General features: G+C 32.5%; 3 protein-coding genes across 4 annotated transcripts in view; all 3 read right to left on the bottom strand.

Annotated features, from left to right (window-relative positions):
- The window catches only part of LOC146910601 (ARM repeat superfamily protein), a 34711-nt gene extending 29807 nt beyond the window's left edge, over window positions 1-4904 (bottom strand). The window contains exons 1-7 of the mRNA XM_085725592.1: window positions 4721-4904; window positions 4548-4638; window positions 4406-4460; window positions 4186-4317; window positions 1480-1551; window positions 878-968; window positions 644-739 (exon numbers count right to left, since the gene is read on the bottom strand). Coding sequence (XP_085581718.1) covers window positions 644-739; window positions 878-968; window positions 1480-1551; window positions 4186-4317; window positions 4406-4460; window positions 4548-4638; window positions 4721-4757 — 574 coding nt within the window. The 5' untranslated portion in view covers window positions 4758-4904. The remainder of the gene's footprint in view (window positions 1-643; window positions 740-877; window positions 969-1479; window positions 1552-4185; window positions 4318-4405; window positions 4461-4547; window positions 4639-4720) is intronic.
- Window positions 4905-9782: 4878 nt separating this feature from the next.
- On the bottom strand, window positions 9783-15189 carry LOC146910600 (uncharacterized). 2 transcript variants are annotated; one of them, XM_085725590.1, is made up of 9 exons: window positions 14985-15189; window positions 13379-13586; window positions 13140-13269; window positions 11946-12025; window positions 11811-11853; window positions 11201-11257; window positions 11001-11088; window positions 10399-10493; window positions 9783-10314 (listed from the first exon to the last, which is right to left on the bottom strand). In XM_085725590.1, the coding sequence occupies exons 1-9, from the start codon at window positions 15124-15126 to the stop codon at window positions 10219-10221; spliced, it is 939 nt and encodes a 312-aa protein (XP_085581716.1). In that variant the 5' UTR covers window positions 15127-15189; the 3' UTR covers window positions 9783-10218. The 2 variants fall into 2 exon arrangements, with proteins under 2 accessions (XP_085581716.1, XP_085581717.1); XM_085725591.1 differs by lacking the exons at window positions 11811-11853; window positions 11946-12025.
- Window positions 15190-18838: 3649 nt separating this feature from the next.
- LOC146910599 (thaumatin-like protein 1b) lies at window positions 18839-20604 on the bottom strand. Its single transcript, XM_085725589.1, has 2 exons — window positions 20484-20604; window positions 18839-19678 (listed from the first exon to the last, which is right to left on the bottom strand). The coding sequence occupies exons 1-2, from the start codon at window positions 20542-20544 to the stop codon at window positions 19002-19004; spliced, it is 738 nt and encodes a 245-aa protein (XP_085581715.1). The 5' UTR covers window positions 20545-20604; the 3' UTR covers window positions 18839-19001.
- Between the last annotated feature and the right edge of the window lie 1891 nt (window positions 20605-22495).

Here is a 22495-nt window from a genome sequence, read left to right as displayed (position 1 = left end):
TTTCTGTCGCTTTCTGGCAAATTCTTGATTTCAAGCATACTTGCTCCAAAACCATGGAGACAAAATTGTTCCCACCTACTAAACTTTACCATTCAATCAAGATGTTACTCTACTAACGGTCAATTACATCACAAGATGTTACCATTCTCCTTGGTCAAGTTCATTTTAAAATTTCAGAAACTACAAAGTGCACTGTCATTTGAAAAATTTGTAAGATTTTTACCTTGTTCCTTGTGCATGACTATATTTAACTGATTGTGATCAGTTCATTTCACACTTTACCAGTGCAGCTTTGCTAATATTTAGTATCATGTAAATGGTATGAATGTATGAGAGGTCAGTGAAGAGACTAAATAGAAATAATGGGTAGAGAAAAACTGTAGTGGACAGAAAATCAAACTCATTCATTTGCAATTACACCTTAAGTGCAAAGAATCTTTTTCATACTACTCAGCATTTTCTTTATCTGTATTAGAATGTGTCTACCCTATATGGTCTGAAATTTTTTACAATAAAAAAATTATTTCACCAGCAAGCAAGGCAACTTGGACAATTCAACCAGTTCTTGACAAATCAGCACACAATCGAAGATAATATCGCATGTTACACATCCATCTAGAAAGTGACAGAGAAATCACCACACCATTTGCAAAAGTTGGCCGGTGCATGTCTCGCACATTTCCGAGAATTGGCAAAATTCGTGAAAGTACGCCTTTCCAGCGTGGAATGAACAGCAAGGCTGTATTAGATTCAGAAATTAGAAGAAAAAAATAAAATGCATCAGTGTTTACCACAGAATTTGAAACCACCTTTCTCCCCACCCACACAGATTAAAAAAAAAGTGATATCTTTAAAACTGTAAAATTTAATCACTGACGACTACTAGAAGCAAATTCTGCAAGGATTTGAACCATAGCCTGTAATGCTGAACTTGTCCCAGTTAAATGAAGAAAAATTTCTTCCATCACCTGCAGCACCAGTTCAAGGGTAAGGAAGATTAAGGACAAAACTGAGAACAACCTCAAAATTCAAGGAAAACTAGGATAAGCACAGACAAAATAAGTATATATAAAATATACTCCGGTGAAATTAAGCAAGTAGTATATCTGGTGAAATTAAAATGAAGGGGATACCAGAGTGTTAACAAATAGTTACAAATTTTGAAACAAAAGGAAGAGTATGAAGAAATTATTTGAACACATAAGAAAGACAGATATGAAAAAGGATTGATTCCCATGAGAGAGCATTACATGTATCAAGAGATAAAATGAATTATGGAGCTTGTAAATGATATTCTAGTTAGATTTATTTAACTAGAAATCAAAGAGAATATAGGGCTTCATTCTTTTGATCATATTTCCCTTTGTCTTGTCTGCCTCTAGACCTATAACCTTGTTTTTCCTTTCTCTATTGAACTAAAAAAACATGATACTAAAAATGCCTACATCCATGATAGTTCAACGAAAAAGAATAACTTACAAGGTCAGGTAAATGTGACCCTATCGCAACAAGTAAGCTTGTTGCTGCTCGTTGCCAATCAGAGTTGAGTTCCTGCAGAAGACAGTCAATGTGAATCCCATAGACCATGAACAATAACATACAAAATCTGTTTAACCCAATAACTGGAATATACAACGATAACTAGGACTTTAGTTGGAATATTGATACTGTTCCATACCAGAAAGAAACCAGTGAATAGTGAATGAGAATAATGGTCATTTAAAATAAATATTAAAATAATAATAATAATAATAATGGTTACATAGACCAATACGCCGACGGTACTCCTGTAATAAGGGTTTAAGCTGCCCAAGCAGAATAAAAGAAAAGAAAATCACAATGCTGTGGGGTATAGTATCAATTGTTTATGCTGATGTTCAACATATAAACCCAAAATAACCAAACTCGGAATATAAGCCTATTTTATTCTGGAAGAAGATAACACAAAATATGACAAAATCCTAAACAACATATAGCCCCAAGTCCAAAACATAATTTCATATTTAAAATGAAACATCCAAGGTAGTTAAATCGAGTTTTACGTAAAATCGGGAAGTGGAAGTAAAATCATAAATCATGGAATCATGACACTAATAGTAAGATTATACAAAATTCATAAAACTCGTTTATATTCATATAAATACATACAAGAAAGAAAATTAAAGCATTAAATCACTTGAAATACTTCCGTAAATTTCAATTCATAAAAATAGCTCACAAGAAAGAAAATTAAAACCTTAAATGACACATCAAATACTTATATATATTTAAATGTACTCATAAGAATAATTGCAGAGACGTTTCAAAGATCGTAAGTTATACGATTCAACGGTTAACAAAGGCAATTCCACCAAAATAGGATTCTATGTATACTCTTAATCATTGAGGAAAAGCAGAATCACAAAATTGTGGGATTTTACGATTAAAATCAGGATTTTAACTACCACGAAAACAACTACATGCCCAGTTTACATCGCAAGTTATAAAGTATATTCTTCAAAAAAAGTGAACCTACCCACGAGACAATTGTATTTCAAACATTGCTTATAGTAAAATGATTGCCATGGCTACTAGAAAACACCTTCAACTCAGAGATATATACATTTAATAAATTAATATCCAATTCAGGTCTTGCGGTATAAAATTTATACCGGCAACTAAGTTGCATGCTGTCACATGTCAAGCTACAGAATCTTGCACGCACAACCAATTAACTAAATGGTCAAGATTAGCCTTCACATGTCTAAAACCATCAATTACATGCCCGGCATGTAACCCGACCTTTTTTCTTCACGACAACATCCAAACTCAATTTTGAGAGCCAAATCCCTTGTCATTTTAATCCAAATCTTTATTTCTTCGCAAACTCACTTAACTTCTCCCTCAACTCTCAAAAACTATTTGCTCATACGAATAACTAAAGAAATGGCTGCTAGACAGTTCGCTAAGAATAACTGGACAACTAAATTTCAAACACTGGGTCATTATTTACAAGTTGAAAACCATACAAAATAATAAAAGAGTTTGATAGAAGATAGTTTAATAATTAGAGGGAAAGCAAAACAAAGATAAGTTGTATCGTAGGTCAAACATTAAAAGAGAATAAGAGGTAAACAATCTATTTTTAAACTTATACATGATAGAAAATTATTGTGTCATTTAAGCCATATATTCGACCCATCTAGTGAGAAGGCCTAAATGTCATTAATGTTGCTGTATTATTTGTAACCTGTTGCTTTAGAATTAACATGTACGTAAGTTGTTTCATAAATTAGTCCACAGGAATCACACTGGTTACTTTATAAGGAAACTATCTTTCAAATTTCAAATCACCATCCATAAATAAGCATAATCTACTCCGCGTATGTTTGGATTGTGAGGGTTTTGGAGGGGAGGGGGTTTTCAAAATTCAAATCATCAGCCATAAATTTGTATTATAGCTTCCATAATTTAAAGGAAAAATAGTAATCCCCTCCAAAATCCTTAGGCTCTGTTTGGGAGTTTGGAGGGAAGGGGAAGGGAGGGCTTTGGGGGGTGGGAAATATAGGGGGAAATGGAGAGATCTTTCGCATTTTTTGAAAGAGTATTTTTTTAGAGAATGATAAACTAATGCTTATGAGTAATATATTTTTAATTTTAAGAATATTAAAATAACATAGATTAAATTTGAAAAATTCGTATAAACCTTCCAAAACCCTCCTCCGTACAATTTTTAAGTTCCCCCAAATGAGAAGGATTTTGTATTATGAAGAAAAATGAACCCCCCAAAGTCTTCCCCTCCTTTCTCCTCCAAAATCGCAAACAAAGCCTTAATCATCTTGACCTCTTTTACTACATCAACCGAAAAACCAGAAAAACAAAATCAACTAAGTACAAGGATATAAATTCAATCATCAAAACTTCCAAATCGCAGACACCGATGTTTGGGCCTAAGAAAGTGTCAAAGGAAACTTCCATATCATTCATTGTTCCTTTTGATCAAAGCAAAATTTACATTTGTTTTTAATTTCAGTTCACTATAGAGTAGCATGATGATTTTGTCTTCTATCTTTACATTTCCTATTTATTCACTTGAGTGTGATTGTATTTCAGTTCACAGTTTCAGTAAATGGAGTTTCAGCTAAGATTACTACTATCTGATACACAAAGTAAAATCATGTCATAAGTTGAACTAAAGCACGAGACCTTAGATGATATCATCTCAGAAGTAGCAATCTTAGCAAGTTTGGCCATAAAAGCAGAATCAACATCTCTTTCATCAAGAGCTCGAACTCCAACCGCCATAACTTGAAAAACTCCAGCAATGTTTCGAAATCTCTAAAAACACACAAGAACAAAACTATGATCAGCAAAATCATTTCATCTAACTATAACAAGTTAACAAAATGCTATGAAGAATACTCACTCGACGTCCACCGCGTGAAACTGCAGCACAGCACTCGAGAACGAGGACAGGATTTCTACAAAATCATGAAAAACTCACGATGAACGATATTGAAGTGAAATTGAGTAAGAAATGAAGAAGTGAAGGTGATTGGATTGATTACAGTGCGGCAAGGTCGTTGAGAGAAGACATGGAGGATTCACGAACGGATGAAGAATCATCGGCGAGTAATGAGAGAAGAACCTGAATTGCCTCTGTAAGAGAAAAATAAAGTGCGATTAAGAGATCGGAAGAGGAATTGAAGGAGTGAATCGCGAATTTGGAGAAGGAGTGTACCTGGTGCGGGAATTGAGATTGAAGAAGCCATTGACATTTGAAGAAGATGGAATAACCGTAACGCAAGTAATAGAAATAGATGAATGAATAATTTATAGAGGAAGAAGAAATGGGGGCCTCTTCTCTTCCCCCGGCGCGGACATACACAACAGACACTTTGCTGCGCTGGTTATGCCTTTGCCGTGACAGGAAATAATTCTCTTTTTTACATTTTAGTATTCATTATTAATTAAATTAAATATGAATTTAATTAATAATCTCTCTCGTTTTAAATCTACTCCCTCCGTTTCAAGATGAATGTCGCTTTAGTCAATTACACGCAGATTAAGGAATAGAATGAAATAATCATTAGACATAACATTTTTACTAAACTGCCTCTTACTTTATACGAAAAAGACAAACTTAAAGTTGCATTGAAATTGTGTGAGAGAAAAGTTGGAGTATTTGTTGAGGGTAGAGTTGGAAGAAAAAAAAATTAAAGTTGTATTGGAAATGTAAAGTGACATTCATTTTAAGATCTCGAGTTTTTCTATTCACATGCCATATATATCCGGTTACATCCTAATTTACTTTAAAGTTTGCAATAATACCAAGAGGAATGATATTTTGACATCTAATTTTCAACAACTTTTTGGGGACAACCTTTTTTCTCCATTCTTATTGGACAATGACAATAGAGAGAGAAAAAGGAAGAGAGAGAATAAAAGTATAATGAGAGTATGAAAGAGAGTTGTCACAAAAGTTGTTGAAAATTGGTTGTCAAGATATCATTCCTCTAATACCAAAATTGTCTTTTTATAAAAAAAATCTTAAAACCTTAATTTTATTCATGGTTACTCTAAAAATTCATCCCCTTTCACCCACAAACAATCATGAATGTTCAATCAATCTCTATAAAGAATTAAAGAGTGAATCAAAACATATTTAATCCATACTCTATTGCATATACGTAGGTGAATCTCTTCTTCTTTTTCAATGATGTTATAGTTTCGTTTTTTTCTTGCTGTTCAACGTTGATATGTTATGCATTGTACAACGACGGTTATTTGATGGTGGCGTTAACGTTGATTTACATTGTTGAGGTTAACTTAAATTCAGCTTAAGTAGGTTCATGTAAACTTGGTTTACGTGGTTTACATAACCTACTTAAACTGAGCTTACATTTACATACTTAAAATAAGATAAGATTATGTAGAATCATTAAACAAGGTTGAAGAGGTTAAAACAAAATTCAACTTTTATTATTTACACTTAAACTCAGTTTACATGACATACTTAAACTAAGTTGCATGACTTGCTTAAACTGAGTTTAAGTATGCACACTCAAACTCAGTTTACATGACTTACTTAAACTAAGTTTACATGACCTACTTAAACTGAGTTTAAGTGCGTACACTTAAACTTAATATACACAACCTACTTAAACTGAGTTTTGGAAGAGGAAAGAAGGAAGATGTGTTAGTTTTCTGAGTGAATGAGTGAATTTGAAAATTTTATTTTATTTAATGATAATTTTGTCATTTTAAGGTGTAACCAAGAATACATAGGGTGTAATTAGAAAAATTCTAAAATTCTAAGATCTCGCTAATTGATGTATCTCGCTAATTTTGCATTTAACATCTAACTCAACCGAAAATATGAATATTTTGAATGAAAATATCTAATTGATCACAACTCATGAGTATATAAACACAAATTAGAGACAGACTTAAGAAAAGCTAGAATAAAAAATAATTAAATCATATTTATTTTTAATATAATAAAATTGTATGTATTTTTGTGTGCTCTTAAATGGTATGTCGAAAAGTTTGTGAACCAACAAAGACTTCCCTTATTTTGAATAAGAGTGACAATGATAGTGTTCAAAAATGGAGATGATTCACTCTTAGCTATATCCAAATTTCGAATTAATGAGAACATTTTTCCTTTGAAATGGGAGTGTTAAGAAGAAAAAATATTCATACGATGATTAATCACTAATTTCTTTAGTGTTTTGCAATATTATTGACGTAATTACCTTACTAATGAATCTGTTTATCTTTTTTTTTTTAAAAGAAAAAGTGGATTTGTTTGTCTTGATTGGTGTTTCTTTGATAACTACACTGAGTTGTCGCGCGATATTGATTACAACTATATTGGTGCGAAATATCATAAATTTTGTGTGCTAGTGATCATTAATCTTTTTTAGATAATCTTTTTTTTTTGAAAAAATCTATTTTCGATAATCTAACTGACCATATATTTGATAAGTTTGATGAACACATATGAGAGACGTTATAAGATAAATTATCATATATTTCACAATCAATTGTTAGATAAACCAACATTATGTGATACGATAAATTTCCTCAAAAAAAAATTATACGATAAATTAATTTTAAACTTTATCATATCATATATCTCTAGTTAAAAAATTAACTTATATGGTGTTAGTTTAGGACTTTAAATTGTATTGTTCTCAATGTTTTACGATTAATTTTTTTATGACGTCAATTTTAGTGGATTGATCTGTACAAAGTTTTGCTCTGTCTTTTAACGAGACCCCGTAAATAAATGGTAGGATCAAACCCCACATATTAGTCTTGTTTGCACCCGATATTGAATTTTCAAAAAAAAATAAAAATTACTATCTTAGATATAGGATGGGTTTAAAAGTCAGCATAAAATAATTTACTCATTTATTGTAATAAAATCAGCAAAAGAAAAGAGGATGGATATGTTGGTGTTTGCCAACCAAGATCAATCTTTTGAGGCGAGGGATCATTCACCACAAGGCCGCGAGATGTGGGGCAGGGTGCGCCAGCGACGAATCAGCGGTTCATTTGTTCCTTCAATGTGATGTTTTCGGTTCCTTGTGGCAATTAATCAGGTCTTGGATTGGTATCACAGGAGTAGACCCCAACAATATTAGGGATCACTTCTATCAGTTTATTCATTATACAGGTCATTCGAAGAAGCGTCGATCGTTTCTATAGCTTTTATGGCTTTTATGTGTGTGGCAGGTTTGGAATGAGCGTAGCAACGGGATTTTTAATAACATCCAAACCCCCATTATGCAGCTTTTAGATAGAGTTAAATACCACTCGCTATGGTGGCTGAAGGCTAATAATGCCACTTTCAAGTACGGTTCTCATAGATGGTGGTTGGACCCTTTGATTTGCTTGGGTATCGACTGACCGTGTTTCTGTAATTATTATACTTGACTGATTGTTCTTGGGATGGCTTCCTTGATACACCTTGTGCTAGGGGGGTGTCATCGCCTTCATTAATATATTCCATTTTTGATTTTTTTTTAAATAAAAAAACTAAAAATATTGCATTTAACACAAACAAATTTTGTAGAAACTTAAACAAAAATATCAATAATCAAAAGCAAGTGATGTATTTGTAAGGTTTTTTTTTTTTTTACATAACTAAAAAAATAGTATATTTTCCATGACTAAAAGTATATTTTTTGTCAAAAAAAAGTATATTTAAGCAAAGAAATAAAAATATCCAAAAATAAATCATCTAGATTCATCGATATCTGATGTTCCCTTTATTGAAAAATAAATAAAAAATCTGATGTTCCCTTTCGTCTTCTCATGTTTACTTTATTCTTTTGGCTGATCCAACATCCTGCTTGTCATTTGGTCTTTTTTATCATGTTGGTATTAGTAACTTTATTACAACTCTCCCAAAATTGAACAAGACACACATATGAGACTAAATATTAGGAAAATAATTCAAAACAATCAACGGTGTGAAACACCAATAATACAGATATAAATGAATGAGGAGACATGACGTTTTATCACCATTGATAGATATTTCATGACTAGTTCACTTTGTTTGTGAAACAGTTTTTATACAAGAAAATGTTAATTATGAACGTTCATAATTTATTTATTCTTACATAAATATACTTATAGCATTATATTAATCAAATATGCTCGATGTAATTTGATACATCAACCAATATTTAGAAGCTAACCAACATGTTCATATTATTAGTGTGTTATCTTATGTCTATAGTTTGAATTTCGATTCACAAATTTCTTCGAATGTCTATTGAGCTATGACACACCTTAAATATCTTGGAAAATATAGATCTTTTTTGGTAGTTTATAATGTTATTATATATGCCACTTTAATAATGAACAAAATATTTACCTTACAGTCGAACCACAAATTATCAGTACCCCTTTCCTTATGAACTGAAGGATTAACACAGAAAAACGTAATGTTTTCTTATAAATCGGATGATAAACATAGAAAAATGTAGTGTTTGAGTCTATAATTTATAGTGTATAACATTTTTCTGATTGGGTATCTAAGTAGAAAAATCACATTATCAGTGCATAGTTGTAAAAAGTTAAACAAAAATTAAAATTGAAAACATTTTTTGTGGCAATATCATTTTTTAATAGAAAAAACTATAATGTAAGAGCAATTTTTAATATTTAAATTACATAAAAAAATTGACAGATACATAAAACATTTTTTTTTTAAGTTCGATATATATTTTAATCAAGGCATCGAGCTACTAGTTTTGAGTTCTTATTTTCGAACCTGATAAAATCACGTCATCCTCTCTTGCTCTAATGAAATCCTCATGCCATTTTTTGTTTTCAGCCAAAAAAATCGCATGTCATTTCATATATATATATATATATATATATATATATATATATATATATATATATATATATTATGATATATTTAGAATTCCTATATCAAAATATATTAATATTAATTTATCTTTAATTAACTATTCAATTAAACAAAGTTTCTTTGTTTTGTTTTTTTTTTTTTTTTCATTTCTTGACTCAATATTTCTTTAATCAAATATAAATATTCATAAGATGATCCATTCGGCTTTAAACCAATAAACACAGCACATACCCTGTCTATCATCTAAATTATTTGCTCTTCTCAGATCTTAGGTATCTTATGTAGATTAACTTATTTTGAGTTAATCCCTAAAAAACAGATTAGCTTATTTTGAGATATTCCCTAAAAAACTTATTTTGAGATAGTTTTTCATAATTCTAAAGTCTTGAAATATACACTAACATCAAAATGTGCTAAGTGCAACTTTTATTGTATAACTAGTGATATTCCTTTATGCTGTCATGACTCATAAGAATAATAGAATTTTTACATATAATGAAACAATGAGAGTAGATAATCCGGAAAAAAGTGTTGTTACTATGGCAATGGCGTGAAGTAAAACTATAGAAGCAACTATGAATATAAAAAAAAAAAAAAAAAAAGGAGAAATAAGTGGTAGGACCGAAAACATTTGAAACACACTCTCGAAAATACTCTTCCCAACACACATTCTCTAATCGTGGAAATTCAAATTGGTTCCGCTAAATTTATGTGGGACCTACATGATTTAGTAGGACCCGTTTGAATTTCAACCAATTAGATAACGTGTGCTGAAAAGAGTGTCTTAGAAGAATGCGTTGATAGCACTCCTCTTGAAAAATTAATAACTTCATTTGTATTCATGGTCAAAAAGGAGAACCAACTGGAGGTGCAAGGCCAAGGTACCGCATTATCTTTAACCGCCTATCCTTCGTTTCTGATTTCATTGGATGAGTAACCTCCTGGAAGAGAATTTATTCATTCAATGTAAATGAGAAATAAGTTCTAATAATGGTCATGTCATAAGTATTGAGTTAGCAACTCACATCAAAATGAACCTTGGGTTTACGTTCCCTTTTCCCTCTCCGCTTCTCTTGAAAATCGTTGATTGTTCTGCTTGAGCTAGGTGAAGTGCATTTACCTGCTCAAACCATAAATCCATATTAAAAAGCAAAAGGAAAAACAGAGAGTAAATCATTTTAGGAGGGTTTATGAATTATCTAGTGAGGTATGGGTGTGCAACTGTGCATGTGTGCTTGAGACAAGAGTCTAAGTTTTGTAATTGAGGCTAACAAATGTCCAAAACATGCATGGACAAATGAAATTATCCGTGGATAACAGACAAGACTACCCATGTGAGACTTTTTTGAAGGAAGTGATTCTCAAAACCCTATTAGTGTGACTATCATATATCACTGTCATGGATTTACAATTTCTTTTATGGATATTCGAGAAAACAAGCATTGAACAAAGCTTACAATGCATATTACTTTTGGTTAAAAATATACTATTCAATTAAAGCACGAAATAAAACTGATTCTTCTTATTTACTTATGCACCCATAGGACTCAGGAATGGGACTTCCTGTTTTAAACCATTTTACTGTGCAAAACATGATTTGGAATAAAAATAAAAAACAGGAACATACCAGCTGAATGATCTTGCTGGTTGGAGTGAGTAGACCTATCAGGACTCAGATTTTGGCAAGAACTAAGTTGTGTCTTCCTTTGCAGGGCCTGGTATCATATAAATTAGAATACAAATGAAAATTTAGACAAGAGAGAAAATTAGATAGAGAGATAGAGAGAAGAATTGTAAAATTTACTGTAACAAAAATATGCAACATACTTGCTTTAGAGCATCTTGAAAATCACTTGAAGGGTTATTGCTCCTTTCTTCAAAAGACTGCAATAAACACAAGACAATGACGATATATACTTTAAGCAAACAAGGGTGGGTGGGTTAGAAGAATGCATAGACATGAGGCAATGGAGATATATACTTTACGCAAAATGCGATAAAACTGTTTCTTTTACAATGGTTAAATTTAAAGCCTGCGTGACAGAATTGTGAGACAAAAACAATCTCGAAATTATCCAACAACCCAAGTCTTAAAAAAAAGGTGCGTTAGAACTTATAAGAATTTATAACTTTGGAAATCGTTCAAACGCTAATTAAACGCTGTCTACGAAAGTGGACAAATTAATTCTCTGACATACGATGATATGAATTACATTTAGTTAAAATAAAGCTTTCTCTGCTCTCTTGTTTCTTCCTTCGAGGTTGAAGATGAGGGATTCTTCAACCACCTATTCTAGTGTGGATTTATTTAGATCTTACATGTTATCAAAATGTAAAAAAGAGATAGTGAACACCCTGAATTAGTAAGTACAAAATCATAGTGAAAACATGAACTTGTATGTACAAAAGCATAATGCAGGACAAGGATTAAACTTACATCCTCAAAAATTGAAATATCTGTGGTGGGATCAATCCAAGCACTGTAAACGTAAAAAGTATAATTCAAAATGCAATCAGTAGACGATATTACGTAAATCCAAGAAACTCCCAAGTATAATATATGCCCCAATACCTAGGATGATTTCCATAAAACTGCACTAAAACATTCCCATCATTAACACGGTCAGACAATGCACAGCTTTCTTCCATTATCTGGAAAAGTAATTTTTAAAAATGAATATAGAAGAATGGAACAGCGATGCATAAATATCAGCTCCACACCAAATTCATAAATTTTACCAACTAGAATCAAAGAGACGAGGATTCAAAACATTCTGAAGTATAACACACATCAATGCAACATCAAAAGAATGACAACTTGCATCAGTAGTGTATATATTATAATCCACAAAAGTATTCAACAAGTAAAGTGGAGGAGAATTTTGTATTGAATGATTCTATGCACAAAAGTTTGATCTTCAATACATTGAAGATTTATAAAATTTGGCACACAAAAATAGATTTTCAAAATATTAAATTTAATTGGGTAAACAACCATTTTGGTCTTTCAATGTATGAAGCGTTGTCATTATAGTCCCTGAATGTATCAAAATTACCAATACATCTCCGGATGTCACTGTATTTTTTAAATTTTTGGGCTAAATTGACTAATGAAAAACACAATGGAGGACCAAAGTGACCAACAAAAAACACATTTGAGGATCAACCTAACAAAAGACACATTTGATGAGCAAAATTACTAACTAAAGAAACACTTGAAGATGTGTTTTCAATTTAGACACTTCAGTAACGAAAATGACTGTTTACGCAGCTTAACTTCTAGAGTTCCCATGAGAGAACATTGTCTAACAAATCTTCACGCAGAGAGAAGCAGACTAGAACGAGTAAACACAAATAAAAGGGAAGTTTGTAACAATTGTTAGCCAAGACAATATGAAGATGATATTCACTTGTATTTATATCATCAAGTCTTTATTTAACATAATGCTACTCAATTAAATACAATTCAAAAGAGAAGAGGAAAATACCATTAGGCTAAAACTGACATACTCCATTGGTTAAATCAAAAGCCACTTTACATTTTAAATCTAGATTATCCAATTTGAAAGATAAGAACATGTTGCAATATCCAAATACTTGTGAATTTTCCCCTAAAAAAATTAGGTGGATAGTTAAGTGTACGCAAAGAGATCCTTTAGGGATGCCAAAAGGAGAAGGTGGGCTCTGTAAATATGAACCCTTTTGTCCAATTAACTTCATATTGGCCTCTGTAAACAACTAATATTACAAGATATCAAGTGAATACCTCGGCAGGCCACCACATTTGACAAGCTGTTCTTGCCCATACAACACTTCCAGGTGTTACAGCAAGAGAACTGTTATCACTGACAGATGATTCACGTGGGGTAGATTCTGACATCTTAGTACAAGCATCCCTGTAATGAAACAGAAAATCATAAGTTTCAGTCACTTAGAAACATAAAAAGTGAAAGGTCTCAGATTCAACTTAATTGTACTAGCATGCCAGTCCAACAAAGAGTAGACCTATTTCCGGAAAGGTAAACTGAATCCAATTCTGCAACTGGAACATCAAAAGACTCAGATGAACAGACTGGTCTACCATCTTGGTAGTTGTTGCATCGAATCAGGGTATCATTAGAAAATTGTTTAACCGTCATTCTCCTCTCCAGCGAACTGTTTGCTGTGACATTGGACAATCTCATTTCACCGGAAGACGAGCCAGGTAAGGATTCTGTTTGAAAGAATTGGCCAGATGAAAGATCAGTCACATCTTTCTATAAAATTCTATCAAACTTCACTTATGATGGATAGGTGTTATAGAGAGAGTTCATTATTTGTTTATGACAAAAATATACAATTCTACACTTTTCCTCTCAGACAATTAAGAAAAACAGAAGCCGCTGGAGCATTGAAATCAATCAAACAACAACAACCAAGCCTTATCCCACTAACCGGATCAACCGACGCCATAATGCTCTATAATCATATACCATATTTCTAATTTTCTATCCAACTCATTAATCTCTAGATCTTTATTAATAGTTTCTCTTATAGTTTTTTTGGGTCTTCCTCCTCTGCCTCTAGTGATTTGACTACTCTCCATCTGATCTACTCTTCTTACCAAAGAACTATCTGCTACATAAAATTTTATTGTGAATATTCACCAAACAATTAAGCATGCATGCTAACAAAGCCATGATTTCCCTCCATTGCCATGAAACTAATCAAAGCAACAAAGAACGAAACGACGTTGCTATACTTAGTTCATAGCTTAATCATTGAAACACCGTAAAAGATATATAAAACTAAGGGAAATGCTAACAAGTGCTTGTAAATGATCCAAAAGAGGAAATAATTTTATAAATTTTATGTGGAAAAAGTTCCTTTTTAAAGTTTCAATGTGTTGGGAATACATCTTTCCCAATATAAAGTTTCGTATTTGGACTTCTTAACAAGTGCCCTTACACTTTGTTAGCATTTCCCTAAAACTAAATATGTGAAATTTTTACAAAACTGTCGTCAAGCCAAGTATTGCTATACTTTGTAAGTATGATCTGTTGGCGAAAACTCACACACGCCGAATTCCCCTAGGATCTTTGATAGAACATACACTAACAAATCATAAAGAAAGTAAGAGCATATACAAAGATTTAACATGGTTTGGAACCTTTTGCCTACGTTTACAGAAACGCCCATATCATATGTATTCACCATCTCAAATATGATTACAAAGATTGTATAGCTAACAGTAGGTGTGTATCATTCTACAAACTTACAAGGAATGATGATAAACACACTCATCTCGATACAACCTACAAGTGATCACCCACAAACGCACGCCTAGTCCTGCTAACTAGACATGAATTGCATCACATCTCTTCCTAACAGAATGCAGCTCTATAATTTCCAGTCACTTACATTAATAAGGAAATTTCAATTGATTTTCCCAACATGATGAATGAAGGAGAGAAGGGGATCTCAATTTTCAAAATTTCAATTGGAATTGGTTGTTTAATTACTAAAAATAATCTACTAAAATTCAAGTAATTTTCAGATTAAGCAATTAAACAATCAAGATTGAGAAACAATGAAATTCAATTATAAGAAATCAAGAAGAATGACAGCATACCAATAGGAGAATTGGAAAAAGAAGAAGGAGCACGATTGAAAAAAGAGAAATCAGTGCGGCGTTTAGGAGGTGAACTCCTTGGCTGTTGAGAATGTTTTGGAACACGATCAATCGGTGCCGTCTTCATCTTTTTCTTGCCCATTCTTTGTTTTGGCGAAAAGGAACCCTAAAAGATGTTTGCAACACAATTTGGTTGCATTGAATCAATTCAATTGTTACAACAATAATAATAACTTATAATTATAATTCATTCCATCCCATAATAAAAGATTCTGTAAGTTATTATTCGTGTTTTAGAATCATAAGTTGTAAGTGCTAATTACAATCAATTTACATGTATCGGATTCGGAATTATAGAACAATAAGAGTAACTCATTGATTAATTCATTCCCAAAAAAGATTTTGTTTGCTACTACGGACCAAAATAGTACACAGCTCCTACATGGCAATACACTACTCAAGATGTGTTCATTTAAGAGTTTTAATAAAACCTCCATCTTTTTTTTGACAGTCAATAAAACCTCCATCTAAAATTACAGTTTTACACCACTTTTTTCAGGGAAAGTTTTATGTTTTGGAATGTTTTTGAGGGAAACATTTACACCAGTTGATTACTTTTTTTTAGCTAGATTACTCACTTTAGTCCTTGTCGTCACTTTAGTCTCTAAATGCAGATAAATTGCAAAATAATCCCTGAATGTAGACTCTATTAGTCAATTTAGTTCCTGAATGCAGACTTCGTTAGTCAATTTAGTCCCAGAATGTAGACTTTGTTGGTCACTTCAGTCCCTAAACTTGACCAACGGAGTCTACATTCAGGGACTGTTTTGCAATTTTTCTGGATTCAGGGACTAAAGTGACTACTCATTTCCCATTCAGGGACTAAAGTGACTAATTCCCCCTTTTTTTATTTATGGTTTTGATTACATTTTATTTAATAATATATAAAAAAATTAAATGTCTTGGTAACAAGTGTTCGACAGTTGGTTAAAGAATTTAGAAATAAAAAATTTGTCTTAAAAAACTAGGTTGTTATAGTTGATCATGTAATAATTACGCAACTTTTTAATGAACACTTATTTATTTTTAATTGGGATAAATTACATCACGCGTCCTTTAGTTTTGAAGTTTGTAACAAATATATTTTTATGTTATTTTGGTCGCACGTAAGTCTTTTAAGTTTTCAAACAATTTCAATTTAGCATTTTGTTAACCAAACATTACAAAAATGATAATGTGATGTAACGTTTTTGTATGTTGCGGTAGTTAAGGAGATGATATTAGTCACATCAGATCACAAAAACGTTGTGTTTGACCCATCAACATGCCAAATCATACACTTAAAAAAGGACTTATGTATTAAAAAAAAACTTAAATGACATATATGTTACTAACCTCAAACTTAAATGATTGGAAAATGATAACTTAGGTACATAATTTTCTAGTATGCATGTGAACAAGATACTTTTTGTGTGCTGAGTTGATATATTTTGTTGATTCGGTATTAAAGTATGGTTTTGGAATGAAAAAGACATGTTGAACTTTGAATGAGTTTCAATGATTGCTAAACTGTTAGAAGCTAAGGAATGACATCCTCGATTTTTAACATTGTGCTTAGCATGAAGGCGCGGAGCTTAAAAACACAAAGTCCATAGTTTGATGGAAATTTTAAATGTCAATTTTATCAATTCTGGCTTAGATGATACCCTTGAAATAAATATATGCGTTCTTTGTTAGAGGGCTCTAACTTTGGAGCTCAAATCCATTGCTAAACGTCTTTGAAATGGCAGTAAATTTTCTGAGTTGAGGTTGTGACCTAGAGGTGAACTAATTCTGGAACTTAAAGCTATTTCAAAGTTTAGGTGAACTCAACTAGAAAGCTTGCAAGAGTTTATATTCTTTAAAAGCATTGGTTAAAACTTAAAAGTAATATCCTTGTAGCCAAAATATAATCTAATATCCTATCCTCGGACATGTTATAGTCAGAAATTATGATATTCTGTTGTTTAACAAAATTGACATTAACCTCGAGTTCAAGGCTAAAACCTCGTGGAATTCTAGTCTCCTTAAATGGAAATTCACTCGCAGAATTGAGTTTCACAGTAAGATAGTTTAACTTGTAATCCAGTGGTGCGTGTTTCTAGCTCTTCTAGTGTGTGATTGCATGAAAAAGCATATTAGTTTTTATGATGTTTTAAAACTTTGAAATCAACATTTCGGACTTGCTCATAGTAGATGATAATTACTGAAATTTTTGAACTGGTGGTCCCTCTTGAGATATTGTTGAGACTTGCCATAAGTCAGAAATGTTCCAGCAAGTATTGTCGTTCATACTCCACATTATGGAGGGTTTTCCAAACATAGAAAGCATGTCAATTGACGATTAGTTGCTTGCACATCACAAAGTTTATTTATATTAATGGGTTGAATGAATGAACTCGGCTAATCTTGCACATTACAGATTTATATTGGTGGCTTTAACGAATGAACTTGTCACCAATGCATGTTAATGTTGATTGTCAATCATATCTTTTTTGTAATATATTCTAAAACAATGAACTCCACCATCCAGATTTGTCTTCTTGCTAAGTAACGGTGGTCTAATTTTAGGCTCATCATCGTCGTCGCAAAGAAATCAAAGATGTGAAGGCTGTCAAAATCATTGCCCAGGTACTTCTTTGGGATATTGACTTCTTTATGCCTTTTTAACAATGTCTTTCTTCATTCTAATGTTTTTAAATGTTTCAAGAACCAGTGTTTTGGTATAATTTTTTGGATAATATTTCAGGGGATCAAACATGCTATTCCTGGCACTGATTTATACGTGATGAAGCCTGGCGATGATTCAAACTATAATATTGGGCATGAGCAGGATTGAAAGGAGCGGTGAGGGTATTTATGTACTGGCGTCGCTAGAGGCATTGCTGGAGGTTCTGAAAACTGAAAGCTTTCCTGTTGGTGGTATAATCATAGCCTGTATAAGGAGATGAAAATAGGTTAGACCTCCCATAGTTTGGTTATGTTCTACGTCAGTATAAGGACTAAAATTGAAATTGAAATTGTCAATCATTTTAGGACTTTTTTTAGCAAAGATGTCAATTTTTGTGGAACTAGAGGGAGTATTATTTATTAAAATTTACATGCACATTAAATTCATATTCTTAGGCATGTATTTGTGTCAGTGTTTTCTTTCTATTAATTATAGTTTCTTGTCACTAAAGTATGCCTAGTCTTGTCTATACATATAACTTCCGTCTTGCAAGTTAATGTATTTAGCTTTTGATTGTTTGTTTCCAAGCCTTATGTCAGAGTTAATTTTCCATTTTTTGGTTCACACTCTTTGTTTTCTGGTTATTGTTGGCATTAAGCTGGACTGCTAGAGCTTATTAACCAAAGATCACTTACAACTACTAATTGGCAAAGCTTTTGAAAGGAAAATATCTCTCGTCAAATATTATCATGTGTCTGTATACAAGGTCTAGAGAACCTTATTTAGCCATTTCACAACTAATTTTATGAAATTCTTCTTGTCTTTACCTTTATATATAGGACCAATATCTGTTAGCAATTTCATTTATTGTTTGAGGTTGAACTCTGCTCTGTCATGGTTGAAAAAAGTGGAGACTAGCTAGTCTATGGGAGATGAGATTTTACAGTAACAAGCTTAGCAACCTATTCATGGATCTGACAAAGGTTTCCTTTGTCCATGTTGACCGAAAAGCGAACAGTAGTGCAGATGCTTTGGTGATGGAAGGATCAGGCATGGATGGAAGTCGGGTAATGTGGTGCGGAATTAGTAATATAATATACTAAGGTGATACTGGTAGCGCGCACACAAACAATTAAGCGAGAAGTAGTATAATTTATGACAATTTTTATTAAAACACGTATCATATGAGCCAATACATATGCAATCACCAAAATGTGATTGTTTATTCCTTACATACATACTAGGGTATTATTTCAAACCACACATTTCATTGTGGTTAAATAGTAAAGTAATATGGCATTTCAAGTTCAAGGGCAGAATGTGATGGTGTAGTTAGGTCCTTTGAAGCAAGTAAAAGTACTACTTTTATCATCATAAGCATAGCTATAAGCTTGAGGACATTGCTTTTCAAAAATATCAGAGTATTGGGTAGGCTTGCATTTATCCGGCGAGTTGAATTCTCCAGTGCAACAATATTGTGGCTGATTGAAAGCCGCACAAGCACTCTTACAAGCAACCACTTTCCCAGCAGGTCCTTTCATCTGCAACTTTGCCGGGCACACATCGTTGATATTCGCAGGACAACTCGAGGGTTTGCAATCACCGGTTCCACCTTGTGGAGCAATGGACATGGGCACGTTGAAACCGTCAACGTTGCTTATATCGTAGTAGTCTTGTCCACCGTTGGCTTCTACGTGTAGTTCTGCTAATGTTGCTGGTGGAACTGCACCGGCACCATTGCACGCGACTTGGCCGGAGCCACAATCGGCAGTGGCACAACTAAATTTGCCTGCATTGTTTGAGCATCTGGTTCGGCCCCAAAACCGACCCTCCCATGGAGATGGGACATCCACAGAATCGGATTTTCCAGATGCTAGCTCAAAACCTGTTTTTGATAACTGAGGCTTTTGGGCACTTGTTAGGGTTCCTGGCCATACCGTGTATGGACATTTGTTCATGAATGTGATCTTAGCTCCATAAGCTCCTACACGAGGCAACACATGCATGAAAATATTGATTAATTGACTTATTATGAAAAATCGATGCCTAAAGTAATCTCGCATAAAAATCGATGCCTAAAGTAATCTCGCATATATAGACAAATTAATTGAGAATGCTTAGTAAACTTTAGAAGTAACAATTAAGTTTTTGTGAAGAAAAAAAAAAGACGTTTATATATAAACAAATTAATTGGGAATGCTTATCATGAAATTATGTTTTTTTTTACAAGAATAGTTAATTAAGTTGGTAAGTTATAAACTTAAATTCGTTATATGTAATTAAACTAAAGTAACACTAATTGCCCTTTGGTAGCTCTTAAATTTGATTTTAAATATTTGTTTTGGATTTTCTGAATAATATCATTAAAAAAAGAAAAAAAAATCTTTACCATGGTTCACATGCTAAATAAAAAAAAAAAACTAATCAATTTTTACAGTTCCTGCCTTATTTCTATGTATTTAGTTACAATCTTCATAATAAATTTTAAAAAATAATTTAAAAAAAAATAGTTAAAAGTGTTTTTAAGACAAAGTAGGTACGTAGTTAGTGCTATTTTAGTTTATCCATAGTTTTCCTAGGAAAGAAATAAGTAATTTTCTACTGTTTTATTAGAAAAATACTAAACTGTTTAGTGTTTTTCACAACTGAACGGGTAAAGATTCTCTAATAAAATTCCTATTAAAATAATAATGAAGATAGCTAAGCTAGCTAGTCATGCATCAAATATATGGATATAATAGCATATTAAATTTAAAAAAGGAAACTCAAAGGATGAATTGTTATCATACCACAGAAGGAGAATGCCAAAATAATGCAAAGAGCAAATTGGGTATTCATTATGGGATTCATATAGCTGGTTTTATTAATTTGATGAATGGAGAGTGAGGTATTAATTTGTTTTGTGTATGATGCGATTTCTTGTTCAAGTGCGTGATGGTATTTATAGGGTGCAGGGCTTGAATAATCAACATGGATACATGGTACGTGGTGGTTCAATATTGGCCTTGTTGGTGCGTGTTAGTAATAATGGAATGTATACGATCATTTTCTGTGTAGACTCTTCATGCGCTGCCAATCAGGTTGAAAACAACTCAGTTTCTACCGTTAATTATGGAGTGATTAATTTGTCTTAATTTGCAACTATGTATATTCATCATCATGATAAATAATCTTCACTATCAATCTATCATGATTTGTAACTAACTACTACTACGGTATTAGTGATATAATAAGATTAATTTTCAGACCACGTGTTCTCTTTTTCTTTAAATTTTCAAGTTCTTCCTGGAAAAATATAACACCTCTTGAATTTTTTTTCGATAAGGTGTTATTCACGATGGCTAAATGAGTGATTCATTGTCTAATTGACTGGATATAATTCTAGTTAATGAGAAACTATACATTTAGTTAATGTATTTCAGTCATTTTTTTTATGTTCCGTTGGATGTAAGAGGCATTCTTGCATGGACACAAATATAAATGCATAGTATTTGGTCACACACACATCAAAAACCTTTTTCTCAAAAAGACTAAATCATTTTATTATCAAGTTCTTTTTTATTATTAGAAAAAATATTTTTATGTGTGTGTGCCTAAACACTGTACATTTATATTTGTGACCATGATAAACTTTCTCTGGATGTAATGTTTTGATTTATTCTTCTCCTTTTAACTTGGACTTTGAATTAAATAGCAAACGATATCTTTCAGAGAAAGCTATAGGGTGCGATTTGTATGATCATGTAATTTAATAATGCTTGTGGTCTTGTGCTATGAAGCACGAACACCTTTAGAGTAGGTGCGTCACGGTGTTTGGCACGCGTTGATGTCCAAACTTCTATGACACTTTTTTGACATGTGTCAAAAACCCCATACAAGTATTCAATTTTTTATTATCTAATTTGTTTCGACGTTCCTTAGATTAATGCTTATAGCATTTCCTTCCTCGAAATATTTCGAATTCATGTTGGAATCTCTATAAAAATTTGGAAACTAGTTATAACTTATAAGTCTGACTATCCTTGTCATGTTATGAGTTATTCTATTTAATTGCCTTCTAACAAACTCAATATGGAAGATTTTGAATTGAGTATCAACAATATTACTATGATATCTAATAACAATATTACTAAATTCTGCAACATTGATTTTGGTGTTGTTCTGAATTGGGCGCAAGCCCAATCCATAAAAAAAATATAACACAATGCACACAACCTAATCAAGGGTCAAAGCGTCTACAACAAGCTAGTAACGACTAGTGCGAGGACAACAGCCCAGACAAAGATAGTGACATGGACGAATGTCAAGGAGACGTTACAACCGCTACGAGTTCGGTCACAAACGCTCAGCTCCTCAAAGTCTCCTCAGTCTCACTATAAAGCCTCTTGAGACAAAGGGAAACATATACAACCTCTACTCCACATACCTCTTGCTTTTGTCTCGCTTACTTACATGAACCTCAGGGTGTGTATAGGTACCACCCCTCATCAACATACGTGGAGTGCTCCTCAACAACCTTCCACTATGCGAAGTGCTCCTCAACCACCTTCCACCGAATGAAACTCTCGATCCAACTCAGATAAATTATTAATTTACTAAGAAAAGATAAATTAAATGAGAAACATTTTAGAGATTCTATCTTTTTTTGTGGCTAGGGTTTGAACTCCGGCATGGCCGTCCCTAAGAATTCGGAGGCTCGGCTCTGGGAATGAAAAGAGGCCAGTGATAAAATCAAAACGTATTTTTTTTAAAAAGAGCAATGTTCTATTTATTTTTGTTTAAAAGATAATTATAAGGTGTC

This window comes from Medicago sativa, chromosome 7 (assembly GCF_051527215.1).
Source record: "Medicago sativa cultivar Bolivia chromosome 7, Bolivia_mono, whole genome shotgun sequence".
Taxonomy (NCBI): domain Eukaryota; kingdom Viridiplantae; phylum Streptophyta; class Magnoliopsida; order Fabales; family Fabaceae; genus Medicago; species Medicago sativa.
The sequence above is the reverse complement of the archived record's forward strand: the minus strand, read 5'-3'. Positions and strand labels throughout refer to the sequence as shown.

Coding starts and splice junctions, on each gene's coding strand:
- LOC146910600 (XM_085725590.1), bottom strand. CDS start 15,126: ATGGGCAAGAAAAAGATGAAGACGGCACCGATTGATCGTGTTCCAAAA. Junction 13,587..14,984: donor TTTTTCCAATTCTCCTATTG/GTATGCTGTCAT, acceptor TCTTTCAAACAG/AATCCTTACCTGGCTCGTCT. Junction 10,494..11,000: donor CCAGCAAGATCATTCAGCTG/GTATGTTCCTGT, acceptor TGGTTTGAGCAG/GTAAATGCACTTCACCTAGC.
- LOC146910599 (XM_085725589.1), bottom strand. CDS start 20,544: ATGAATCCCATAATGAATACCCAATTTGCTCTTTGCATTATTTTGGCA. Junction 19,679..20,483: donor TTTGGCATTCTCCTTCTGTG/GTATGATAACAA, acceptor TGCCTCGTGTAG/GAGCTTATGGAGCTAAGATC.